The 25,307-nt window shown below is 41.2% G+C and overlaps 1 protein-coding gene across 5 annotated transcripts; it reads right to left on the reverse strand.

Moving 5' to 3' along the window:
• Positions 1–3,441: 3,441 nt before the first annotated feature.
• Positions 3,442–24,956, reverse strand: srpk3 (SRSF protein kinase 3). Of its 5 annotated transcripts, none has more exons than XM_079529923.1 (18): positions 24,857–24,956; positions 24,614–24,703; positions 23,241–23,355; positions 16,650–17,662; positions 16,052–16,160; positions 15,772–15,859; positions 15,469–15,556; positions 15,059–15,165; positions 14,775–14,940; positions 12,290–12,315; positions 9,123–9,215; positions 8,186–8,243; positions 7,685–7,930; positions 7,031–7,128; positions 6,604–6,711; positions 5,977–6,046; positions 5,305–5,397; positions 3,442–5,184 (listed from the first exon to the last, which is right to left on the reverse strand). In XM_079529923.1, the coding sequence occupies exons 2-18, from the start codon at positions 24,627–24,629 to the stop codon at positions 5,003–5,005; spliced, it is 2,676 nt and encodes an 891-aa protein (XP_079386049.1). In that variant the 5' UTR covers positions 24,630–24,703; positions 24,857–24,956; the 3' UTR covers positions 3,442–5,002. The 5 variants fall into 5 exon arrangements, with proteins under 5 accessions (XP_079386049.1, XP_079386047.1, XP_079386050.1 ...); XM_079529921.1 differs by having other exon boundaries at positions 24,596–24,703; XM_079529924.1 differs by lacking the exon at positions 24,614–24,703 and having other exon boundaries at positions 24,857–24,888.
• Between the last annotated feature and the right edge of the window lie 351 nt (positions 24,957–25,307).

Raw genomic sequence — 25,307 nt, forward strand, 5'->3', positions numbered from 1 at the left:
GCACTATATTTCTAAAACTATGAAATATTTCAAAGATTCCTTTTCAGGCAAACATGTCCACCGTAAGATGAACCTAAATAGGTTTGATTGGGGTTTCTAGGTGTAAGTATGTAGGACTAGTAGCATGCCAAAGTTTGTGCTATTGCCATTGAGAATGCATTGGGCGTTTAAGTTGAATAACTCAGAAACTACAAAACATTTCAAAGTAAAACGTTCCAGCATGTGTGCCCACAGTAAGCTGAATTATAAAAAGTGGGAATGGAGTTTCTAGGTGAAAGTGACTTTTTGGCGTGCCATAGAGCTGCCATTGAGCCCCATTATAAATGTCTCAAATTTGAAAGCACTATTTCTAAAACTATGACAAATTTCAAAGATTCCTTTTCAGGCAAACATGTCCACCGTAAGATCAACCTAAATAGATTTGAATGGGGTTTCTAGGTGTAAGTATGTAGGACTAGTAGCATGCCAAAGTTTGTGCTATTGCCATTGAGAATGCATTGGGCGTTTAAGTTAAATAACTCAGAAACTACAAAACATTTCAAAGTAAAAGGTTCCAGCATGTGTGCCCACAGTAGGCTGAATTTTAAAAAGTTTGAATTGAGTTTCTAGGTGAAAGTGACTTTTTGGCGTGCCAATATCTGCCATTGAGCCCCATTATAAATGTCTCAAATTTGAAAGCACTATATTTCTAAAACTATGAAACATTTCAAAGATTCCTTTTCAGGCAAACATGTCCACCGTAAGATGAACCTAAATAGGTTTGATTGGGGTTTCTAGGTGTAAGTATGTAGGACTAGTAGCATGCCAAAGTTTGTGCTATTGCCATTGAGAATGCATTGGGCGTTTAAGTTGAATATCTCATAAACTACAAAACATTTCAAAGTAAAAAGTTCCAGCATGTGTGCCCACAGTAAGCTGAATTTTAAAACGTTTGAATGGAGTTTCTAGGTGAAAGTGACTTTTTGGCGTGCCAATATCTGCCATTGAGCCCCATTATAAATGTCTCAAATTTGAAAGCACTATATTTCTAAAACTATGAAACATTTCAAAGATTCCTTTTCAGGCAAACATGTCCACCGTAAGATGAACCTAAATAGGTTTGAATGGGGTTTCTAGGTGTAAGTATGTAGGACTAGTAGCATGCCAAAGTTTGTGCTATTGCCATTGAGAATGCATTGGGCGTTTAAGTTGAATAACTCAGAAACTACAAAACATTTCAAAGTAAAAAGTTCCAGCATGTGTGCCCACAGTAAGCTGAATTTTAAAAAGTTTGAATGGAGTTTCTAGGTGAAAGTGACTTTTTGACGTGCCATAGAGCTGCCATTGAGCCCCATTATAAATGTCTCAAATTTGAAAGCACTATATTTCTAAAACTATGAAACATTTCAAAGATTCCTTTTCAGGCAAACATGTCCACCGTAAGATGAACCTAAATAGGTTTGATTGGGGTTTCTAGGTGTAAGTATGTAGGACTAGTAGCATGCCAAAGTTTGTGCTATTGCCATTGAGAATGCATTGGGCGTTTAAGTTGAATAACTCAGAAACTACAAAACATTTCAAAGTAAAACGTTCCAGCATGTGTGCCCACAGTAAGCTGAATTATAAAAAGTGGGAATGGAGTTTCTAGGTGAAAGTGACTTTTTGGCGTGCCATAGAGCTGCCATTGAGCCCCATTATAAATGTCTCAAATTTGAAAGCACTATTTCTAAAACTATGAAACATTTCAAAGATTCCTTTTCAGGCAAACATGTCCACCGTAAGATCAACCTAAATAGATTTGAATGGGGTTTCTAGGTGTAAGTATGTAGGACTAGTAGCATGCCAAAGTTTGTGCTATTGCCATTGAGAATGCATTGGGCGTTTAAGTTAAATAACTCAGAAACTACAAAACATTTCAAAGTAAAAGGTTCCAGCATGTGTGCCCACAGTAGGCTGAATTTTAAAAAGTTTGAATGGAGTTTCTAGGTGAAAGTGACTTTTTGGCGTGCCAATATCTGCCATTGAGCCCCATTATAAATGTCTCAAATTTGAAAGCACTATATTTCTAAAACTATGAAACATTTCAAAGATTCCTTTTCAGGCAAACATGTCCACCGTAAGATGAACCTAAATAGGTTTGATTGGGGTTTCTAGGTGTAAGTATGTAGGACTAGTAGCATGCCAAAGTTTGTGCTATTGTCATTGAGAATGCATTGGGCGTTTAAGTTGAATAACTCAGAAACTACAAAACATTTCAAAGTAAAAAGTTCCAGCATGTGTGCCCACAGTAAGATGAATTTTAAAAAGTTTGAATGGAGTTTCTAGGTGAAAGTGACTTTTTGGCGTGCCAATATCTGCCATTGAGCCCCATTATAAATGTCTCAAATTTGAAAGCACTATATTTCTAAAACTATGAAACATTTCAAAGATTCCTTTTCAGGCAAACATGTCCACCGTAAGATGAACCTAAATAGGTTTGATTGGGGTTTGTAGGTGTAAGTATGTAGGACTAGTAGCATGCCAAAGTTTGTGCTATTGCCATAGAGAATGCATTGGGCGTTTAAGTTGAATAACTCAGAAACTACAAAACATTTCAAAGTAAAAAGCTCCAGCACGTGTGCCCACAGTAAGCTGAATATTAAAAAGTTTGAATGGAGTTTCTAGGTGAAAGTGACTTTTTGGCATGCCAATATCTGCCATTGAGCCCCATTATAAATGTCTCAAATTTGAAAGCACTATATTTCTAAAACTATGAAACATTTCAAAGATTCCTTTTCAGGCAAACATGTCCACCGTAAGATGAACCTAAATAGGTTTGAATGGGGTTTCTAGGTGTAAGCATTTAGGACTAGTAGGCCAGTCAATCTAAGCTAAAAAAAAGGGCCTGACACAAAAGAAATTGCAAAAGTAATCCTTCAAGGTTTTTTATGATTCATGATTCTGAATCCATTCCAAGCAATAGTTTTGCACGAAAAACACTCCTAAATTAGGCCAATGTGCTGACCTCATGTGTAACCAACTTAGTTTTTGTCACCTCCTTCTCGTCAAGTCTTCACTCACTGACCTTGTGTAGGCCAACCTGTTATCCCTATAAATTGGCCAAAAGCAAGCATTCATCTACAGAAAATACAATCAGCACCATGGACAGCGGTGCTGCTTAGACTGTGGAACCTTATCTGGGTCATTCATGGCACCAAAGTAACACCTACAGTAGGATCCAAATTGGTAAACGGTATTCTATGAGCACTCAGATCAGATGTCTGTTCAGAAATCTGTTCCTATTCTAGGTTCATCAACAGTAGTGTTATATTCCTTCATTAGGCCTTCCCGTTCCCCATAAAGTAAACAATACAGTAGTAGTGATTTGAGCAACAGAACACAAGAGGGAGCGACATGGGGAATACGTTAGATCTGAATATCATCTACCATCACAATATAAAACGGTCCTCCTAATGGTTCCATTTTCATTCATCATTTTATTGAGATTTGAAATGGGAAGAAAACTCTTTATTTTTTCTACACAAATAGATGCATTCCACACGGAAACACGTAGAAAAATGACAATATTCTTTCTTATGTTCTGTTTATCCCTTTTTTGTGTGAGGAAAATGGTGTGGGGGTTCTGTTGTATGGGATCCGTTGGGTGTGCTATGGGGGGTCCGGTGGCATGTTGTAGGGGGTAGGTTGGTAGAGCGGTATGTTGGAGGGGTTGTCATAGGGCAGTGGTTCTTTCAATTACAATTGCATGTCAAGGGCCCACAAATTATTTTGCGCCAGGGGAAGATTGTGTTAACACTTTTCAGAATTACTTTCACAAGAAGTATAATAATAGGGTTAAATTGGGCTTCAATTTTGTGGGGGAACCCCCTAAAAGACCCCTGGGGGACCACATACCCCACTGTGAAAACCACTGATCATGAGGGTTATGGTGTCTCTGTTGGCACCTTACTCTGTAATATGTTGTGCAGGGTATGTTGCGTTATGGGGGTTGTGTTATGTTGGTATGTTGTAGGCCGGGTGTCGTCGGCTTCCTAAGTCCCATAGGACCATTGGATGTTGGTACATCATGGGGGTTATGTACCAACATACAGTAGGGGGTATGTTGGTATATTTGGGGGCTTATGTTGGTGTATTTGGGAGAGGGAGGTTATCAAGGCACTAAAGTCGAACAGAAGATTGTGACATTAACAGTGTGTGACGTACAGTTAACAGTGTAAACTGGTAATATGGCAGAAAAACAAGCACAATAAATACATGTCACATTCATAATTATAATAATCATTTTCAGTATGTTAAACTTTAGATTTAAATAGCAGTAGTAATAATAAATACAAATCCAAGGAGCTTCTACAGCTGTGCTAATCATTATCGTCATTCAGTTGCATGAACAGCGACCAGACTCTGGACTTTTAGAAGCCAACTACAGTATATCGATCAGTAACCGGTTGTTTTCATCCTGAGAGACTGGTAGTTAACTGGTAGCTAGTTGTGGTAGCTGGTAGCTTCCTGTTAAAGTTAGCAATGCTAGTGGAAGGCATTGTTAATGTGGCCTCCAAGGTAACAGAGAATGAACAATTCTACGAATACATCAACAATTATCTCAATAGTCATTCAGACTGGCTTCTAAAAGTCCTTCAGATCTCCTTTAAGTCCTCTGTCCTTTTAGTGGTCTGTCTGAGAGCCAGTTAAGTCATTGTGTGTGCATGTGCTGTGTGCCGTTGTTGGGAGGTGCCGGGTGTGTGTATAGCAGTGGTTCTCAAAGTGGGGTCCAGGGACCCTCTGGGTTCCTCGTGGGCGTTCCAATTTGACCCGTACAGCTCTAACTCTGAGAGTGTACAAATTGTGTGGGTTCCACATGGACCCTTTCGGGTGGGGGTCATTGAACGGTTAAAAGGTTTGAGAACCACTGGTGTAATGTTAGTGGAGTGTTGTTGGTGGTGCTGGGTGTGGTGGTACAATGTGTGGAGTGTATGTATACAGTGTATAGTACAGTATGTGTGTGCTGTGTGTGCAGTACAGTGTATTATTGTAACCATGGGTGTTCCAGACACTGTGCAGCAGTGTGCCTTTTCTGAGGGTCCAGCTCCAGCATCACCATCAGGAAGTCTGTGAACTGAGCAGCTTGTTCTAATGGCCATTCATATTTCTCCAATAAGACTTCAAATAGACCCCATGGCTTCAGATTGGATATATGACGCAACTCTCCTACAGATTGACAGCATGAGAGAGAAAACATTTAATGAGTTGTTTTGAGGAGAAATGGCAATCAAGATCATTTTAATGAAATCACATGCGCGCACGCAATCACATACACACAACTCTCACCTCTCCTGTTGAAGTATTCCCTGGAGTATCGTCCAGATAAAGCAAAAGGCAAAGGGAGAGGTCCCAACAGCTCAATAATATGAGCTAAATGATCTGCGAATATTAAACATTATGTTAATATTCAACCTTATTAATATGACTTGCTGCACTGTACATTTGTATTTGCATGTATAATATATCATACATAGACCTCTTACCCCCTCATTTGTATATACATCTTATACAGTATTAAAGGAGACCTACAGTATAATGTTTTTCATTTTCTTCTGTCATAAACTTTATGTCATAATGTCGGATGTTTATATTTATATGATGTATTGAGGCTAGGCTCCCCTTTCTGCCTAGTGTGTACTGTGGAAGTAACATTAAAACTGATTGTGATTATGATAAAAGACAAAGTCACCGTTGTGAGGAAAAAGCTCAAGAATACATACTGTACTGTTCTAAAAGCTAAGGCTTCCAAGGGGTTTATTCTACTGTCAAAACATAAGACTAATTTCTTTATGTGGTCATCTACTCTGCCCATATTGCCTCGATCCATCCCACCCTTCCAAAAAAATTAAGTTGGCCAAACAGAAGAAAATTAGGGAGATATCCGTTAATATGGCCAAAATATAAAAATATAATAGTATATAATAATTTAGATGTGCGGTCCGAATCTCAATCAAGTACCTTCATCTCTGGTGTAATCTTCTCCTGAGTGAGGTTCAAACATGTAATCTCCTGTTGCCAGCTCAAATGCCTAAAATACATGACACAATCAATACAACATCATTAATTTAAAAAGAAAAATGCATTCAGTCATCCAGTCAGTTAGTCAGCATTGAGTTGTAAATGTGTTTGAACTTTGCATCATAGTGAGGACATCATGGCCTGTGTTTGTATAAATAATGATGTGGGTCTAATTGTTGTGTTACTGCTCCACAGTGGATCTGTTTGACAATAGCCTTGTCCCGCAGTGATAGAGTGAAGAAGGCAGATATTAACCCATTTAGGCCTGATGTTTCTATAATAATGGATTTTATTTATAACGCACTTTACATTCCATGGAATTCTATGTCAGTGGTTCTCAATATTTCATGTCAAGGACCCCAAAAAATTTATGAAATTGGCCGCCGACTCCCAACTGCACATTTTCACGATTTTTCAAAATAGCAGACCTACAAGCTCGTAGCTTGTAGATCTGCTATTTTTCAATAGCTAAATTATAACATGTTTAAAACACCAAAAGGGGTTCCCGCCCAAAATGGGTTAAGATGTATTGACGTGTGCATTGAAATATGACTTGAGGCATCGTACCATACAGGCAGTACTCCAGATGTCAGCAGGAGTTCCGTATTCAGATCCAATCAGAACCTCCACAGCCCGGTATTGCCTGGTCTGAATGTCTTCCGTGAAATGTTTATACTGAAAATACACAAATAAAATAAGGATTATCATTATTATTATATTAATTTCATCATCAATTTTATAATTAATACGTTTTTTGTTGTTGTAAAGTGTAGGATTGCTCCGATACCAATACTGGTATCGAACCCGATACCCTACCCCTAATGTACTTGGAAAATTCAGCCACAGTAATTATAAAATCCTGTAGGTGAAATGAACTGTTGAAATGAACTTTGGCAAGGCAATGAGTTTTTTCCACAACGATGTAATTTTGTTTTTATTACCAAGCCGAACTTCGTTTCTACAAGAGGCATGCGGTAGCTTTAACAGTACTCACCACCCAGCAAGCATTTCCCAGGTCAGCTATCTTGATCTGTAGTGTGTCTGCATTTCTGGGATCCAGAGGGTTCAACAGGAAATCTCCTGCACTAAACACTGAGAACACACACACACACACATGAAACAGACTTCCGAAGTAAGCCCCAACTGGATACAGTGAATGGAATTTAACATTCTGTCCTCCACTCTATGTGCGAGTGTGTATTTATTAATGTGCATTAGAGGTGTAACAATACATAATGAACGTTTCAATATTTTGGTGTCAAAGACTGTTACACTTCAAATGTTATACTTTTTATTGAGGGGTGCTAGCCCCTCCAACGTCTGGCTTTCATGTGGCAGCCAAGTCTAAGAACTTAATGTTTGCTTTAATTAAGCAGCAATTACTGTGACACACCGCACGTCCCACCGTGTCATGTAGGCTTAAAGTGGATTGCAGAGCCACTGAGACGGCTCTGGTATAGTTGAGTGCTGCACATTTGATTACAAAATTGTAATTTTGTGTTCAGTTCGTGGTGCGTACCAAAACAAATGCCTCCTACCGAACAATTCAATATGAATATATGTACCATTACACTTCTAATATGTATACCTAATCAGCTAATGTGTATATATTTAAAAGAAAAGTAAAAAAAAAAAAAGGAAAACCTACTTCCTGGTGACAGGAGTGAACGCGAGCTGTCCTGACCAGTAGAATAACCTGATAGGGTAGAGAGTGCTGACTCAGAGGTTGCTGACATTACAGAGCTCGATATCCCTGATAAGCCAGAGGCTGGACTAGAGTACCGCCCAGGGGTGTGGCCATTACAGCTTTCCTCCAACCAAGAGGATGCTGACTCAGGGCTGGCCTTGCTATTGGCTGAAAAGCAGGAAGTGTTGCCATTGACAACAGAGGAACCTAAAGGTGACAGAAGACGTTAAAGTTAAGTTATTTTAAACTCAATTAATCTAAAATAAACCAATTATATATTACGTAATATTCTAAGATATATTATACAATAATATACTATAAATGTGTACTATGGTTGTTAATGTAGTTGCATCTAAAAATGTGAAATTGTGTATTCCAAACTTTTTAGCCCGTGACCCAAAAGTTAAATTAAACGTGGGTAGTGTTATGTAGTTGTGAAGTGTTGTGTAGGCATGTACTAACAGCTGTTTGTGCAGTTGTCTGTTGGGGGCGGGGTCACGCTATCCACCTCGTCCATTCTCTGGAACAGAATTATTTACAATACCAGTGAGTGAAGCATTCTAATGAGAATCCAGTAACACTTCATTTGTACATCTGTGGGTTTGACAGATTAGATTGCATGTTCAAAACAGTGATTGAAGCCTTCATCATCACTAGGCTCGGATGGAGCTGTTCTCCTATAGCGCCAGCCTGTCCCGCTAACTAGTTTCATTCACTCTGTTTGCGAGTCTAAGAAAGGAGGTGGACTGGCAAATATTTTTTCAGACACTTTAAAATTCAAGGCTCTGACTCTTGGCAGCTTTTCATCCTTTGAATACCAGGCCACAATACTGCAGGGTCAATCCTCTATGCCAATGATTAGCATTTATCGTCCTCCAAAGTGCAAAGCAGTATTTCTAACAGAAATATCAGAACTTTTATCTATCTGTTCCACTAACTATGACAGATAGTTTCTCTCCATTGCTCTTTTAAATTCCTTGTTATTCATGTCCTCACTGTATTGCATTACTGCTATTATTTTGAATGCCTTGCTTTTCTTTTCTTTTCTTTTTCATTGCTCTGTAAAAGCACTTTGGGCTGCATTTCATGTCATGAAAGGTGCTATGCAAATAAAGTTTTATTATTATTATCACAAAATGCTTTTAAAGCTTCACATTCAAACAAATATTGGCTAAAACCAATATATAATTTTGATATCCGTTTGATACTGCAACTTTTAAGGCTGATATTGCAGATAGAAATCAGATTAATCGTGCATCTCATTCTCTAGTAGTATATTATGTTAGTATAGAGGCTGGCAGGCAGTACTACTCAGTAATATAGTGGTAGGTGTTGTATAGTACTGTAGTTCTAGTAGTCTAGAGTAGTCGTTATGTAATAAAAGCATACTGTACATTACCTGTATCTCTACCAGTCGTTGGTCTAACAGTCTCTGCTGTCTTTTGGCTTTTCTCTTCAATTTCTTCTTCTTGTTTTTAGTCACTTTACCATCCTACAGTACACACACACAGACAGATGTCCAGTTAAAATGAGCAAATCTATAAGAAACTATTAACACATTATATTGCACGCACTCGCACACACACGCACACATTTAAGAACTCTAGTTCTCAGCTGTCGGTTTTACCCGACAGTATTGAAAGCGCCTTTACCTAATCCTCAAGATTCAAGAGGGTTCATTGACTGTTCATTCACTGCACATACCAGCGAGAAAGAGTGAATGAAACGACAGAGCACAGTGCGGACTCCCAGCGTGCGTTCCTTCGTGTTCGTACGTACTTGGTTTAATGCTTTTTGGAGGGACATTACAGAAGACACATGCAGAGAGGCTCAATGCAAAGCAACAATACAGCACATACTGTAACACAGCCCAAACATAGAGACTATTTGTGAAAAATGTGAATACTAGCCTTTAGTTACACAAGCATCACTGTGAAGCCATTTGTTTGTATACAGTTGGGTGCCACCGATATTGTCCCTTATCATTTGACCCATTTAGGCCCGACCTCAAAATTTAAAAAAATCCTTCTAAATCCTTCAGTTTTCTGAAATAAATATTTTCACGATTTTTCAAAAATAGCAGACCTACAAGCTCGTAGCGCCCCACTCGGTGGCGCGCTATGAGCTTGTAGATCTGCTATTTTTCAATAGCTAAATTATAACAATGTTTAAAACACCAAAAGGGGTTCCCGCCCAAAATGGGTTTTGCAAACCTCAGCAAAAAGAAAAGGACAATATCAATGGCCTCCAACTGTAGTTACACAAGCATCACTGTGAAGCCATTTGTTTGTATTTAATGGTGAATCCAACAACGATCACGGCAAACCTGTAACTATCGCTAATTCCAGTTTACAAAGACCAAGACCAAAGTGCCTACAATTCCCTCTGCAGTCAGAAAAAGCCTCAAACCACACAGCGAAACAATTTATCAAAATTACTACAAAACGTTCTCTGCTGAGCTGTATCTCCCCCCCCCCCCCCCTCCCCAAATGCTCATGCCAATTCTCACGCTGTATAGGAGTTTCTGCTAATTGCCTCAATCGTATCACAACCCTTCCTTGTAATACACAAGCAAACTTGATAAAGGGTAAAAATGCCATAATATTAACAATAAACCATGAACTAAACAAAAAACACGCAATATTGAAAGGAACAATCATCCGGAACTTCCTTTTCCCTCAAACCGGAAGACCAATAAAAGCTCTCTGCAGCTTTTATTGAGAAAAATCGGTTTGAGGGGAAAGGAAGTTCCGGATGACTGATGACTACAAAACAATACTACAACATGACATAGGGAGATCATCCGCTCCCGACCGGATCATAAACCCCAAAAGGAATGCTGCCCAGGCTAATACTTAATACTACATACTAATAGTGTCTCCATACACGGGTACAGGAAGTCTTTGCCTGCCAAGTTGTGCCAACACAAAGCCTTGAGAAAGGATTCCTTCAGACACCTTTTTGAAAACGTTGAAGGAAAACTTCATCTGTGGCAATTAATGTTCGATCTGTGGCACCACAAAATGACCGCCACTGCTATGCTCTATAGCAATGCACGCTGCCTCTGATATTGCCACTGCATTAGAATGATGCAGTGTGGTATGGAGAGGATGTGCAGAGGTAGGAGACAAGGCCAGAGATCAAAATAGGGTGCATTTTGCATCCCAAAACGCAGTTTATAGTTAAGGGACGCAATAAAACGACCTCTGCATCCACGGGATGCACTACTGTACTGTTTTTTATTCTAGTGTATTTTGCTAGCTTTAGTTATAATAATCATTTCTTCTTCTGTTTTCTACATGAATACAACCACATTATAACCATATAAAATGAAATGAGAGGCAAAATATGACTCCTAATGTCATTGAAGTGGGACTAAAATGTCCCTGCGACTCATCTAAAAGACCATCCATGCATCCCGGGACTCATTACATTACAGTCGTTCCTTGCCATCATCTTTTGCTGACACAAAGATATGTGCTCTGTGCCAAGGCATATAAAGAAAAGCCAATAGTGGTTGCACAAAATCATTCTGAGACGATATTAATTGTCTCAGAATAACCAGTAACCAGTGCACGCATCCACCTGGGTGACGGCAGACTGCTGGGAGAGCGCTGGCGCTTGGGCATGGGGGGGTCAGATCAATCAGTCAAAAGGGAGACATCGGGGACGGATGGGGAAGGATCAACATATGGAATGTCAAGAACAGGTCAGCTCCATATATCTAAGGGCCGATTCATACTCCTATTTTACCGCTGTAGTGCCGAAATGATTTCGGCTCGTCAGAAAATTTCAGTAGCACCGAAGAGCCGACTTTAGGACGGTACCGCCCTCAAATGACGTCATATTGTAGGCTCTACAGAGCCGAACCGAATTTTATTCGGCTCTAAAATAGGAGTATGAATCGCACCTAAGGGTTTGAGGTCTGGCCGGCTCCATATATGCAAATCTAGGTGATGATCCAGTTTCCCTCCAGGGTTTGATGAGGTCAGTGTCGTGATCTTCATATGGAGATGACCATATATGGTTCGTCGACCATATATGGAGAGTCGACCATATATGGTGGCGTGAAGTGTCACCAGGCGTAACGGGGTGACGGCCATATATGGTGGCGTGACTGACCGGACGGACGGACAGGTTTTCATAGTAATCTAACAGCTTGTTGTGTCAAAATAACTAGACTGACTCTAGGGTGAGTACACCGGCCTTACAACATTTTACAAGATTTGCCAATATGTACATTTTGCAATTTCAGCACAAATGTGTGGATAAAATCCACAGAGCCTGGTTAGAGGGAAAGGCCAGTGAGAAATACAATAAATCTCACCTGACTGCTTATGGCACTGAACAGTCACTAGCACACTTTGTGAAAAGAGTTAACCAAGCAGAAAACAACTAGTATCACACCCGTCATTGACATTGAAAGAGTCAACCAAGCAGAAAACAACTAGTATCACACCCGTCATTGACATTGAAAGAGTTAACCAAGCAGAAAACAACTAGTATCACACCCGTCATTGACATGAACAGCAAATTAATCACAATGCAGCACATTAGGTGACTTACCTGATTATCCCGGGGGGCGGCGCTAACTGCAGGCAGGGGGATAAGAGGAATGGGGGATGAAGCAAAGACGACAGGAGATGAAGCATTGATTGAGAAAAGGGGGAGAAAGAACAAGAAAAGAGAGACAGGCAGAGAAACAAACGGACAAACAGAGACAGACAGGCAAGAGAAAACAGCAAGTTAGAAACCCTCAAAGAGAGAGACTGCAGACAAGAGCAAGACGGGTCTGAAAGCAGCCAGTGTGTAAAACAGGTCGTCTGACTGCCTAACACACTGGCAGTCAGTCACACTGGGGAGTAGCAGTAGGGTTGTCACAATTATTATTACATAATTGTCTAATCGCAATTACTTGAGATAATCGCAATTATTTTGTCATAATTGTGTCCATGTTGAAAAATGTTCATACATAAAGCAGAAATAGCATAGTGTTTTAAGCTTGTAGATCAGCTATTTCCGCTATTTAGTATAACATTTATATACTGTAAATGCCAGTAATTTCTTGGTATATTTCAGTTATTTGTCATATCTGCCCTGTGCACTTTTGTTATTACGATGAATACATTAAAACGTAACTAAGTAAGTTGAAGTGGGTTATTGTCGGCATCAGCTGAGCAAATGACTATGAGGGTATGAGGTATCTCCTTACAACGCGGGGTCTTAGTTACCCAAGTCGTGTAACTCATATGCCGAGTTGGCTCATAATGAGCTGTGAGCTTGTAGTTGGGTTATTTTCACTGACTCTCCACCAGTAATTCTTCATGGACTCACTACGGTATGTGCCACAGTGCACTGTGGACAGAACTCTAACATGTTGAAGTCTCCTCAACCTGCCTGTCAGGAACTCTGCTATTCCCACAGAAACACACAGCATCATGTCTCAGTCAACTAAACTAAAGACCCTGGTCTTGCTGAGGAAATGGAATCAGCTTCCTATAGCTTTGACCTCAGTGACCTGAGAGTGCTCCACTAGAACAACCACCAGGTTCCAACAACACTGAAACATGTCCTATAATACTTGTGACTGTTCAACATAATCTTTCTGAGCTTTTTTGGCATGGTTTATTTATGGAGAGAAGACTTCTGCACACCCGGTAGACAATTTGGAGCAGGTGTGATGGTGACGAGGCATACAACTTAGGAGAAAGGAGGGACACCCGCACACCACCACTTGCCAGGTTCAAGAGCATTTGTTTTAAATAGCAGAGAGAAACGTTGAGGAAGGAAGGTCGCAAGACCGAAACGTTGCTCTCTGCTATTTAAAATAAATGCTCTTGAACCTGGCAAGTGGCGCTGTCCCTCCATTCTTCTACTTTGCATGGTTTATAAAATAGGCAAAAAGGTTGGAAGGAAACATAGGCAATCAGAATGGACAATGAAACATGTGATTGATGCCTGTTTATCACATGACTCCAGAGACAATGTGTATTTGTTTGATGTCTAGACAAAATCTGTAGGAGCAGTAGTAGCTAAATTGCAGAAAAGCTAGTTCGGTGGAAACGGGTGTGGCCTGGTCCAAGGAATGTGAGTTATGAATTGCATTTCTATTCATGTGCAAATGTATCTACGACAGGCCGTGACGAGCTTGAGTCGTAGATTCTGTTCTTGACCCTGTCTGTCCATGTGTGTGGAGCTACAGTCCATGTGTGTGGAGCTAATGTTGCAAACTAGTGGACCAATCGGTGTCAAACTGTTCTTGTACACTGTAGGAAGACATTCTTTGAATGTTTTTACAAACTGTATGTTTTTATTACTATTTCGTGTGCATGCAATACCCCTGCCCAGCCCACTTGCCCTTCATGGACGCATCCGTGATGAACAGAAGTAAATGATATTCTAAATTCCTATCCAGATTAGAACACATACTGTAGAGCCACACACAGAATTCAAAGTAGCATAAAAATGCTCCGAATAATTTCCTCTCACAGACTCAAACAGCTAACAGTCAGCTGTAGTTTGGCCGTGTGCATAGTGTGCATACATCCTTGCACGCAGCAATGTATTCACACGTTTAGGGACCGCCACACACCAACCCGCCGTCTTGTATTGATAAGTGTTGGAAAGTATGTGTCGCAATGGGTAATCAGGACTAGAGGCGTAGCTCACCTCGGATGCGAGATGTAAGTCCAATGAATTTGAGACCCTACCACTGACAATCGAGCAAAATTAAAGTAGGTTATGTCTGCACAGTATATTTGGTTTGTACACACTACAGTCACTGAGGAGTTGTGTTCATTTATCCACTTGTAACTCAGATTGTAATCTCACCAAATGTGCACAACTCATTAACACTCTGTCCAGGAGGATCTCCACAAAGACGGCTGTCAATGCAAGCAGGCGTAGTTCTCCATAATGTATATTATCACTTATAGTTGAAACGGGTTTGTTTTTGGCCACAATAAATAGAAGATGATGGATCCATGAGTGCTGGTGGCTGCAGGACAGCAACAAACAGTTGGAGTCGTCTATTAATCTATCAGTCAGTCACCTGAAGACCCTGAAGGGGGTGCAGCTCCAGCTCTCTGCCAGATGGTCGCCTCAGCTGCCAATCTTCTTATGTAAACCTCATCAACGTCCAATAAAATGTTCTCTGGTTTGATGTCAGTGTGGATGATCTTACATTTAGTATGTAGGTAGTCCAACCCCTGGAGAACCTACACACACACACACACACACACACACACACAAACACCAATGAACATTGCATGTCTCCCAAATTCACATTCTGGTGTAGGTGTGTCTGGGGTACATTTGTATCATGCGTGTGCTTACCTGTCTTATCACAGTCTTGACACACACCAGAGGTAATCCCATGTAGTTTGACTTGATGATCCATTTTAGCAGCTGGTGTCCCAAAACTTCCAAAACCATACATACATCTGGTGCCAACAGTCAGGACTAATAACCAGAAAACCTCCAACACTATACGCATATGATACGCAATCAGAATACTCGAAAAATGCACGATGGTTGCTGTGTTGATTCACAGCAAGGTCATTATTTTTCATTTGTTAATTTTTTTTATTACAATTAGACTTTTTGTTTTCAATTTCAGTTTAGTGTTTGATTGAACCTGCTAAGGATTGATAAATCAACAGGAAGAAAGGAATAGAGATAGTGCCAGACAAAAATATGTACAGACAGACAGGGACAGAAAAACGAGTGATGGTGATAAAGGATACGGACTCCGTTGACTCCTGATATTTTAAAATCATCTATGAGTTGAACGATGGTCTGTCTCTTTGGATCAGATGGGTCACTGTCTCTCACCTAATAAAACACCACATCCAGACGCACAACCACAGATAGTTATCTGATGAACTGTACAGTTCACACATTTGTGAATTTGTTCATTGGATATGTTAGTAAATGTGTTCATAAAGGTGTGTGTGTGTGTGTGTGTGTGTGTGTACAATGTGTTTATTGTGTGCGTGCAGTGTGTTTTTGCATGTGTGCATGCATACAGTGTGTGTTTGTGTACGTACACATCTTAGCAGTCTGATCTCGTCCAGTGCGGTCTCTGTGTAATGCTGAGCACTCTTCACAACCTTCAATGCTACAAACCTCTTCCTCCTACACAGTAACACACACACACACACACACACACACACTTTAAAATGTCACAAAAATCATATTTTATTCTAATTATACATTGACAAAATGACAACAATTAAGGGAGTGGTTGCACCACTCAAAAAATAAAGAATATACACGCACGCACACACACACACACACACACTATTCATGCTGTATATTACTACTTACTGTAAATCCCAGCAGAGCCAGACTGTAGAAAAATGTCCCCAGCCCAGTTTTCTGACCACATGGTAGCGACCATTAAACAGGTCACCTATCTTCACTGGGTAGTATCCACCTATCGCACGCACACACGTGCACACACACACACACACAAAAAATCACACTTGTGTGACGAGAGGGCGCTTTTATCATCATACATGGTCACATTCCGGCCAATCACAATTGCCGTCCTCACTTTTCTTTCAGCCAGACACACACACACACACACACACACACACACACACACACACACACACTCTCTTGGCACTAGTGGCACCTAGAATCTAATGTAGCCTGACAGCGCATCATGGGTTCGAGTCCTGATCTTTGTCACTACCCATCTCTCTCTCTCCCCATTTCCTGTCTACCTACTGTACTATCAATAAAGCCATACAAACTTTTTTTTTAATACCTTCTTGTTTACAATTGTCTTCTCCATGCAAAAATAGATTAATCTTCTATTTTCATTGTTTGATTTATTATTTCCACTTTTATATAAAAGTGCTTTAAAAAAACTAAATGCTTTCTTGTTAATACACTACCGTATATTAAATTAATCTATTACCTTTACAGTAATCTGAAGGGTCTTCCTGTTCTTCGTCATCTGACCCCAGCAGCTCAGGAGGGGGTGGAGTAAAGTCTGGAGGGGGAGGGCTCAGAGCCGAAGGTGGCGTGGCGTGCAAAGGGACAGCGGGAGGCAGACCAATTGAAGTTAAGATGGGCGTGGCCAAAGACTCGGAGGCACAGGAGAGGAGATTGGATGGAGACTGTGAAAGCGGTGAAGGGAAGGAGGGAGACAGAGAGGCGTTGGTGGCATGTAACGATGGAAAGAGAGGGCTTGAGGGATGGAGGGAGGAGCTGCTATGGGTGAAGGTGACCGAGGGGATAGGTGGGTCGTCGTCAAGGTAACCGGCGTCGTCGTCAAGGTAGCCAGCATCATTAGCGGGGTATCCAGGATCCTCATCATGGTAACCGGGGTCATTGTCAAGGTCAGGGAGGCACTGCGAAAGAGTCAGAAGGGTGGGTGTGTGGGAGGCATTGGCGGCATCGTGGGTAATATTTGGGGGATTTAAAGGACTGTGGGTTATGTTTGGAGGAGACTTGTCGCCACGATTAATAGTCTTTGCGTCTGTTGATGTGTGGGGCGAGGCAAGTTGACAATCTGGCCCCGATTGGTTCTCAGGTCCATTGAGAGGAGGAGGCGGGGTGCCACTTGGAGACTCAGACTCGGAGGCTATGCTGGTGGCCGAGTGTGTGCCGTTTCTGTACGTTTTGGGAACGTTTGCTATGTTGTTCTGGGGTTCGTTAGTAGTGGTGGCGTCGAGTTTGAGAACGCTTAGGGGTGTAGTTGGAGGGGTGGAGTCTACTTTGATACCATCTGGTGTGTAGTTGTTGGGTGTCGTTGGAGGGGTGGAGTCTGGTTTGGAAGCATCTGGTGTGGAGTTGTTGGGTGTAGTTGGTGGGGTGGAGTCTGGTCTGGAAGCGTCTGGTGTGGAGTTTTGGGGTGGAGTTTGAGGGGTGGAGTCTCTGTGCAGAGACAGCAGTTGTTGACACAATTCAGCAGAAGGAAGTTCAGACCTGAAAGATTAGACACATACAGTACAGTAAGAAACATTGATATGATGTAGTATTTCTCTAAAACAGACTCCTTTAGACAACAATAGGAACTCAGGAAGTGCTGAGCAGAGCATTTCTGCCCTGCTTTATGGAAATCACTGAATCAGTTACTTGGAAGTGTCAGAATCAGTCTTCTTTTACCCTATTATCCAAATGATCAGATGCTGGATGTCAGATGCCGCAGCCACACATTTTTATATAGTAAAACTTTTATCAGCGTGTCAAACACACAGTTGTGAAAATAAGTCTTAGTTATTTGAGTTGACTCTTTAAAGGGTTGCTTAAGTGGTGGTTGATTTAACATCATGACCAACAATAAAGACTACTTCCTGATTTCATTTTGAGCATTTTGAGCTTTTACTACATCAAGCAGCTACAGTGGTTGCCTTGTATACAGGCCGGCTGCAGGATGAAATAATAATAATAATAATAAAAAAATAGTGCTTTACAGAGCAATGGAGAAAGAAAGAAAAGCAAGGCATAAAACATTACAAATAATAGCAGTAATGCAGTGAGGACACCAAATTTGGTGTCCAAATCGAAAAAATGCAAAGTAGACCGTTCTTCCGGGTGCTTCAAAACGCCACTGAGCAACTTCCATCGAAATGAGTAGCGGCGGGGCTGTCGCTCCGGTCTCTATCCTTTTATTACTCTATGGTGACCGCAGCTCCGCACACATTTTTATATAGTAAAAATCAGCCCGTTGCCATGTATTGATTTAACAATGAATAGCTGAATGCTGAAATAAAATAACATTTACTGCAGTTAAATAGGCATAGCATTTATTTAACTTAAGTGTGGTATAGCTACAATCTGTCAGTCAATCAAAAATGTGAATTTCTGAATCTGAACAGCAGCTGCAGCAGCATTTATTGAATTAAGTGTAGCCTACACGCTGCAGCAGCAGCAGCCAGGTCGGACACACATTATAAAGCATGTAACCAACATAAAGCATTAAGTGTAGTGTACAATAAGTGTGCAAACTTATAAACCTATTCAAACATCAATGATCAATCAAAAACGGATTGCCTGAACTGCAGCCCAGCCAGCCAGTAAGCCAGGACACAACATTTTCTAAACCAACAAAGTTCAACATTATAAAATCCTGCATCTGTCAATGTGGCCAGAGAGCGCATCTCGCTCATTGACAAAGCCAGCCAGTCCTTCACCAAGTTCACCATTCTGTTGCTACAGCTACAATGATACCAAAAATAAATCACACCCATGTGAAGTGAGGGGCGCTAATATATTAAAGTCTAACTCATGTTGATTAGGTGATGTAAAACAAACAGTGCCAATGCCATTAACAATAAAGAGACAATATGACGTAATGAGGGACAATATGACGTAAATTTTCCCTTCATTGTCAATGGCGTTTTTAAAAACAAACATTTAAAGACAAACATTAAACCTGTATATAGGAGGGGCTAGCGCCCCTCAAAAACAGAATAGAAAAAAATAATGAAGCCTATAGCACAGTCTAAAATAGCCTGTTTCAGACAGACATGAGAAATAAAACCAGCAGAACAAAATAAGCCAGCTAAATTCCAACTTAACCAGTCAGTAGAGTTGCAGCCTCCTCGTCTGTGTACCAATAAGTACCATGAGATTTCCGACATGGAAAGCAAAAGGCAGCACCGCAACCACTGAATATTCAAGCCACTGCCAGTCCAGTTCATTAAACCAGCTTCTGCTAAATTAGCGTGTTTTATTGTAAATATTCGAGTTGGGCAGGATTGTAGCTCCTGGCTTCTCTGCCCCCAAATGAAATCAACCAGCGGCGGGTGTAGTGGTACTGGGCCGAGGTGGCGGGCTCTTCCACAGCTAGAGGAGAGGGCAGATCTTCGGTCTCTGAATCATGCTAGGCTGGCTCTGTAGTCTGTGTTATTATTGTCATCGCTACTGCTGCTACTTAAATGCCACATAGTCAGTGTTTTCTTTATTATTAGGCCTACTACCAAAACATTTTCTGATGTCCATTCTTAAGTAGGAACCGAGCAAACTTTGCTTTGATTTGCACGCTTTTTACTTCCCACAACAAAACACAACAGGAGTCAGGACGAGGCGCAACTAGGGTCAAAATTCTAATCACTAATCAGCTCTGTCCGTGGTGCCACTGCTGAATAACAGCACTACTGCTTGGCGGCCGGCAGGTGATTGTAAATTGGGAAATTAGACTGGAGCTGCGACAAAGACAACGAGCAAGATAATAGGCTATATAATATTACTGTGTAAAACTGCGTTTGTTGCAATACCGTTATTGTGATCTCTATGACAATTATAATCTTCAGACAATTGTTTTTTTCTTTTCATATTTTCATAACTTTACATAGAACATAAACTGAGGTGCCAGGCACCCTCTGGCACCCCTGTGACACCGGGGGTAGTAAAATATAGGCATACAGTATATGGTGATCCGGTTGTCCAGAACCACCAATCTGACCGATATGCCATTTGAGCATAACCTATGTGGGCATATACCGATTAAATCATCAGGGATCTCCATGTATGGGCATAAAAGGAATACAGACAGCCAGGTACTACACAATGGGTATTGATTAGCCAGGTGTGGCATTCATTCCACTCTTGAATCGTTCCCGACTAGCAATTAGATGCCTCAGATATTCTCTAAATACTGTGCACTACAAGTCTCAGCTGAAAAATGTTTGTGTTTGACTACCGAGACTAGACCTGCGTTGAAACTTGAAATGTCCAAATAGCAATTTCTTGGTCAGCGCAAGTTTGATAAATGAGGGCCGCCAGTGAGTTGCCTTTTCCTGCTCACCAGTACATGTTTTAAAACTCAATTTACTACACAGACAGCTGTGGCCATTTTGAGCTTCAAAACCAGACCATGCAATTCAATGAAATGACATCCTTCTTGAACTGATGCATGACGACAGTGTCGAGAGGCAGGGAGCAGGCATGAGTCAATGTTCTTATCTGGTTAGGTGAAACACGAAATTGTTATTTATAGAATTCAGTGACTTAGGGCTGCGTTACACTTCCCTAACTGCTTAGCTGTCACCTGTACCCAGAGACTAGAGTAAGCACTACTACTCACTAGTAGTTTCAATTCCAGTCAGTTGTCTTTCAGGCCGGTCAACTGAAAAGAGAACACGGACCACAACCACCGAATCCTTGGGAACAGATCCACTGTCCTTTATGCGGATGGGAGGAGAGAAGATGTACAGTAGGTTCCTACCTCAGTTTTTGGATCACAGTTTCGGTTCGGATTCGGTACAGTTTGAAAAAAGAAAAAAAACATGGAAAACAGGAAGTCAGGCAAAGAGAATACCACCAGGCCCGGTGAATGCGCTGGGCAGAGTGGGCAATTGCCCAGGGCGCCAACCACTGGGGGGCGCCAACTACAGACAGATGGATGGTTTGTCCGTCTGTCCATCTGTGGTTTACGGTGACAGTTGACGCGGCCTCTCTCTCATGCTGTTAAGTTACAACTTACACCTATTTCCTTTTAATAACCTGGGTAAAATGTGCAGCATTGGGAGGCAAAGGGAAGGCACTTATTATTGTGAAGGGGCAGAGGATGCAGTTGCTGTTGTTGCTGCGTGTCGAGACTTGGAGTAATGCCTGCCGCGTGGATTTAAGCTGTCAAAACTATTTTGTTAAAGTTAAATATGCCACAGACACTTTCCTGCGCCTCAGGGGGGGGCTCTCATCGGGATCCCTAGCAAGAGCATCCAGAAGCTCCAGTACATTCAGAACAGTGCTGCTAGGATCCTGATGAGTGCGCGGAAATATGAACATATAAATAATCACACCCATACTCCATTCGCTAGACTGGCTTCACGTCTCCTTTAGGATAGAGTACAACGTCTCCCTCCATCAGTACATCCACAGCAATGCTCCCCCATATCCGGAAATTCAAACACACTGAACCCCCATGACGAAGCGTCACTCGGCCAGTCAGGGATTGGCTGATGACGTAATTATGTATGTTTGTGTAAAAACTGACATATGTGGATGACGTAACTAAATTGAGTTTCAAATTATATATAGGGAACGTAAAATATTTAGAACCATTGTAATGGAACGGATTTATATAGACATAATTCAGATGTTTCAATAACTTGATTCATCTTTATTTGTTATATTTGATAGAGAGAGGGACAGTAAGTTGACAAGAGTCAGAGATAAGTTGCGTGCTCTGCTCGCACACAAGTAGGCCATTCATGGCACTTTGAGATTTGTGTCAAATATAAAGTGGGCCATTCATGGCACTTTGAGATTTGTGTCAAATATAAAGTGTGTTACAAATAAATATATATTATTACAAGTGGTGAGGAAGGCAAAGCAATAATACTGCTCCCTCAGGTGCCGAAGAAGTTTTGCATGGACCACAAGGTCCTGAAGGCCTTCTACAGAGGTACCTTCAAGAGCATCCTGACTGGCTACAACACTGCCTGGTGAACGGGAACTATACCAACCTCAAAGAAATACAGAGGGTTGTGCAGTCAGCTGAGCGTTTATTTCCTTCCATCCATGACAAATACAAGGCACATTGTCACAGCAAAACCTGGAGGTAGCCAACTCAACCCAACCACAGACTGGTTCAGACGGAAAGTAGCTCGGCAGCCAAAAGGCTGATAGTTTGTTCCCCCGAACCACACACACACACACACACACACACACACACACACGAGCCTGAGCCCATGTTGGCCACTGAAATAAAATTACTGCGGCAGCCCAGACTATAAAGCGAAAAAGAAATTCTACTATAAATATGTTGTCTATATGCACAGAATATGCCTTCAAGAGCTTTGTTAGGAAACTGCCATAAAAGGAGTTTGGCTGTTATGCTTTCCAAGTTTACATCATCAGGGCATGTGCTGGATTTACATGTCACATTTGCAGGCAGTCAGTGATAAAGCTCTGTTTAATTTATTATAAACCTTGTGTGGACATTCGAATCCTATTATGTAGTTACTACTGCTGCAGCATAACTTTTTTTACTATTGCTGCAGTATCTCGGACGTGCACAAGGTCATATTAAATGCATTGATGTGCAAAAACGCGACTCTTTGAGGTATAATTACACTAATTTAAAACACACGTTCCTGGTTCTGCTGACTTATATTGTCCTTCTAATCTAATGTGTCGTGTCGTGTCTCTTTCTATGGAAAAAATAAAATACGCAGAAATAAGCAAATAAATAAAATGAAAAATGTAATTGAAAAAAAAACATGGGCATCTCATCCATTAGGTAGAAGGACAAAATCTATCACCAGTGTGTGTAAATGAGTCTAACATAAAATGGAGTTTGAAGTTCAATGGGCTTAGTATACTGTAGGCAGGGGGTGTGTCTGATGGTGTACACAAAAGCCAGGGTACATGTTAGAAAGAAACATTGTAAAATGGGCGCACGCCGCACAACACACACACACACACACACACACACACACACACACACACACACACACACACACACACACACACACACACACACACACACACACACACACGTCAGCAAGGAGAGATTCAAGTGCTGTATATATTATTCAATAACACAGTGGCTTACCGATCTGGGGAAGGGACTTGGTCTGATGTCTGTTTTTTGTGTTTCTTGCCTTTCTTACGGTGTTTCTTGCCCTGGCTGGTGGTGGGGGGGTTGCTACTGGGACCACTGGCCACAGCTGTCAAGTAGGACAATATCACATCACCACATTTAACTGTACAGTCTCATGCAAACATGTGTACTAATGCACAGCCAGCAATCAAATCTACAGTTCCACTACACAAAATAACAAACATGACTGAGGTTATGAAGTGAGGTTTAACATTTTGATTTGTGTACCCGTTTGTGTATAGTTTATGTAGCCTGTATAGTTGTGTAGTTAATGTTATGTGCTTGAATAGATGTTTGTCTTTTGTACATTATCACAATATTGGGGGGATGACAATTCATGCTTTCACAAAATATTTATCCAATTACATTTTTGATAAATACAGTAGATGTCAGTAATGCCTGGATTAAGAGCGTCTGCTAAATGCCTAAATTGTAAATTGTAATTGTAATGCCTATATAATAACTAAGACAAATGATAGAACAGCTAGAACAGCTGTAAATTCATAAACTATTATGGCCTTACTGTAACACAGCTTTTAAAACCAGGTCATATCATGATATTCAAAATTCTGTCCAGAGGTTGACAACTTTCTGTGCCCAAGGCACACAAAATGACTCATGTGCAAGTCTCAGGTCACACCCATGGATTCTTAGCAAAAATAGGGGCACCACCAGGTTTAAAATAGTTTTGGGGGGGGTAATATAATTTGCCTCTGTATTGGGAAATGAGTGAGGACAAAGTACAGATTTTTTTGTAATTTATTGCAATAATGAAAAGTTGTCAAAACATCCTCACCTGCTGCCACAAAATTGTCTCATGTGACGACATTGCCCAGCCTACTGTACATGTTACTTGTAGGCTATATATATGTAGTTGTGTCACTGTGTAGTTTATCCAGATGCATGTGTGTGCGTCAGTGCGTGTAGTTTGTGGTGGTGTGTATCGTGTGTGCATGTGTAGACTGGTTTGTGTGTGGTTATGCGAGTCATTTTAGTGACAGCTGCAGCTGCTCGCAGCATGCTAGTGCTGTTAGCCTTGCCTATCGTAGCCAGCCCAGGCTAACCAGCCATAGTGTAATGATGATGATTGAGGGAAACCCACACACACTGTAAAAATCCCCAGTGTTCATTTATCCATTTTAGAACTCTCAAATGTAACCCATCCCAGAGATGAATAAACACCAAGCGTTTTACTGATATAGTGGTTTGTATCACTGTGAAATGGTTGGTGTTTATTTGTCTGTTAAAAACACAGCTGTCACAAACAGCCAGAGCTATAATAGAACATTAGTAATAAGAGTTGTTACCGTTGTGAAATACATTACCTATCATCAACATCATGCAGCCTCACTCAGCTCAGTCCCGGGCCGGGGCGGTTAACGTTACCGTTACAGCTAGCTCTGTGTGTTAGCACCCTAAGCAAGCAGTGTAAACGACAGTTTCTTTACGTTGACACACACAAACAGCGTCTAAAGTCATGACTCTGACAGCTCGTCATGCAACACAGATAGTGTACACGAGCACTGTCTTCTCTATTTATAGTTGAGTTTTATTTATATTTTACCCACCGTTCATGGAGATCATGAGGACAGCTGGCTCTATGCGCTGCTCTGCGCATGCGTCATCGAAAGTGTCCGGATTGTAAAAAGTTGGTTGGGTGCTTTGCTCTGCCCCATCCCCATGGCAACCATAGAACCATTACCATCGCAACTGTCCCCCCAGACTATGGGATTAGGCTCTGTCTGATCAATGAGCCCCACAAACTCTCTCTCTCTCTCTCTCTCTCTCTCTCTCTCTCTCACACACGCACGCACGCACGCACGCACGCACACTGACACACACACACACACACACACACACACACACACACACACACACACACACATCTCACCTCTTCTGTTGAAGTATTCCCTGGAGTATCGTCTAGATAAAGCAAAAGGCAAAAGGGAGGTCCCAACAACAGCTCAGTAATATGAGCTAAATGTTAATTTTAAATATTCATATTCAACCAATACTATT

Source organism: Electrona antarctica (genome assembly GCF_951216825.1).
Source record: "Electrona antarctica genome assembly, chromosome: 2".
Classification (NCBI taxonomy): Eukaryota; Metazoa; Chordata; class Actinopteri; order Myctophiformes; family Myctophidae; genus Electrona; species Electrona antarctica.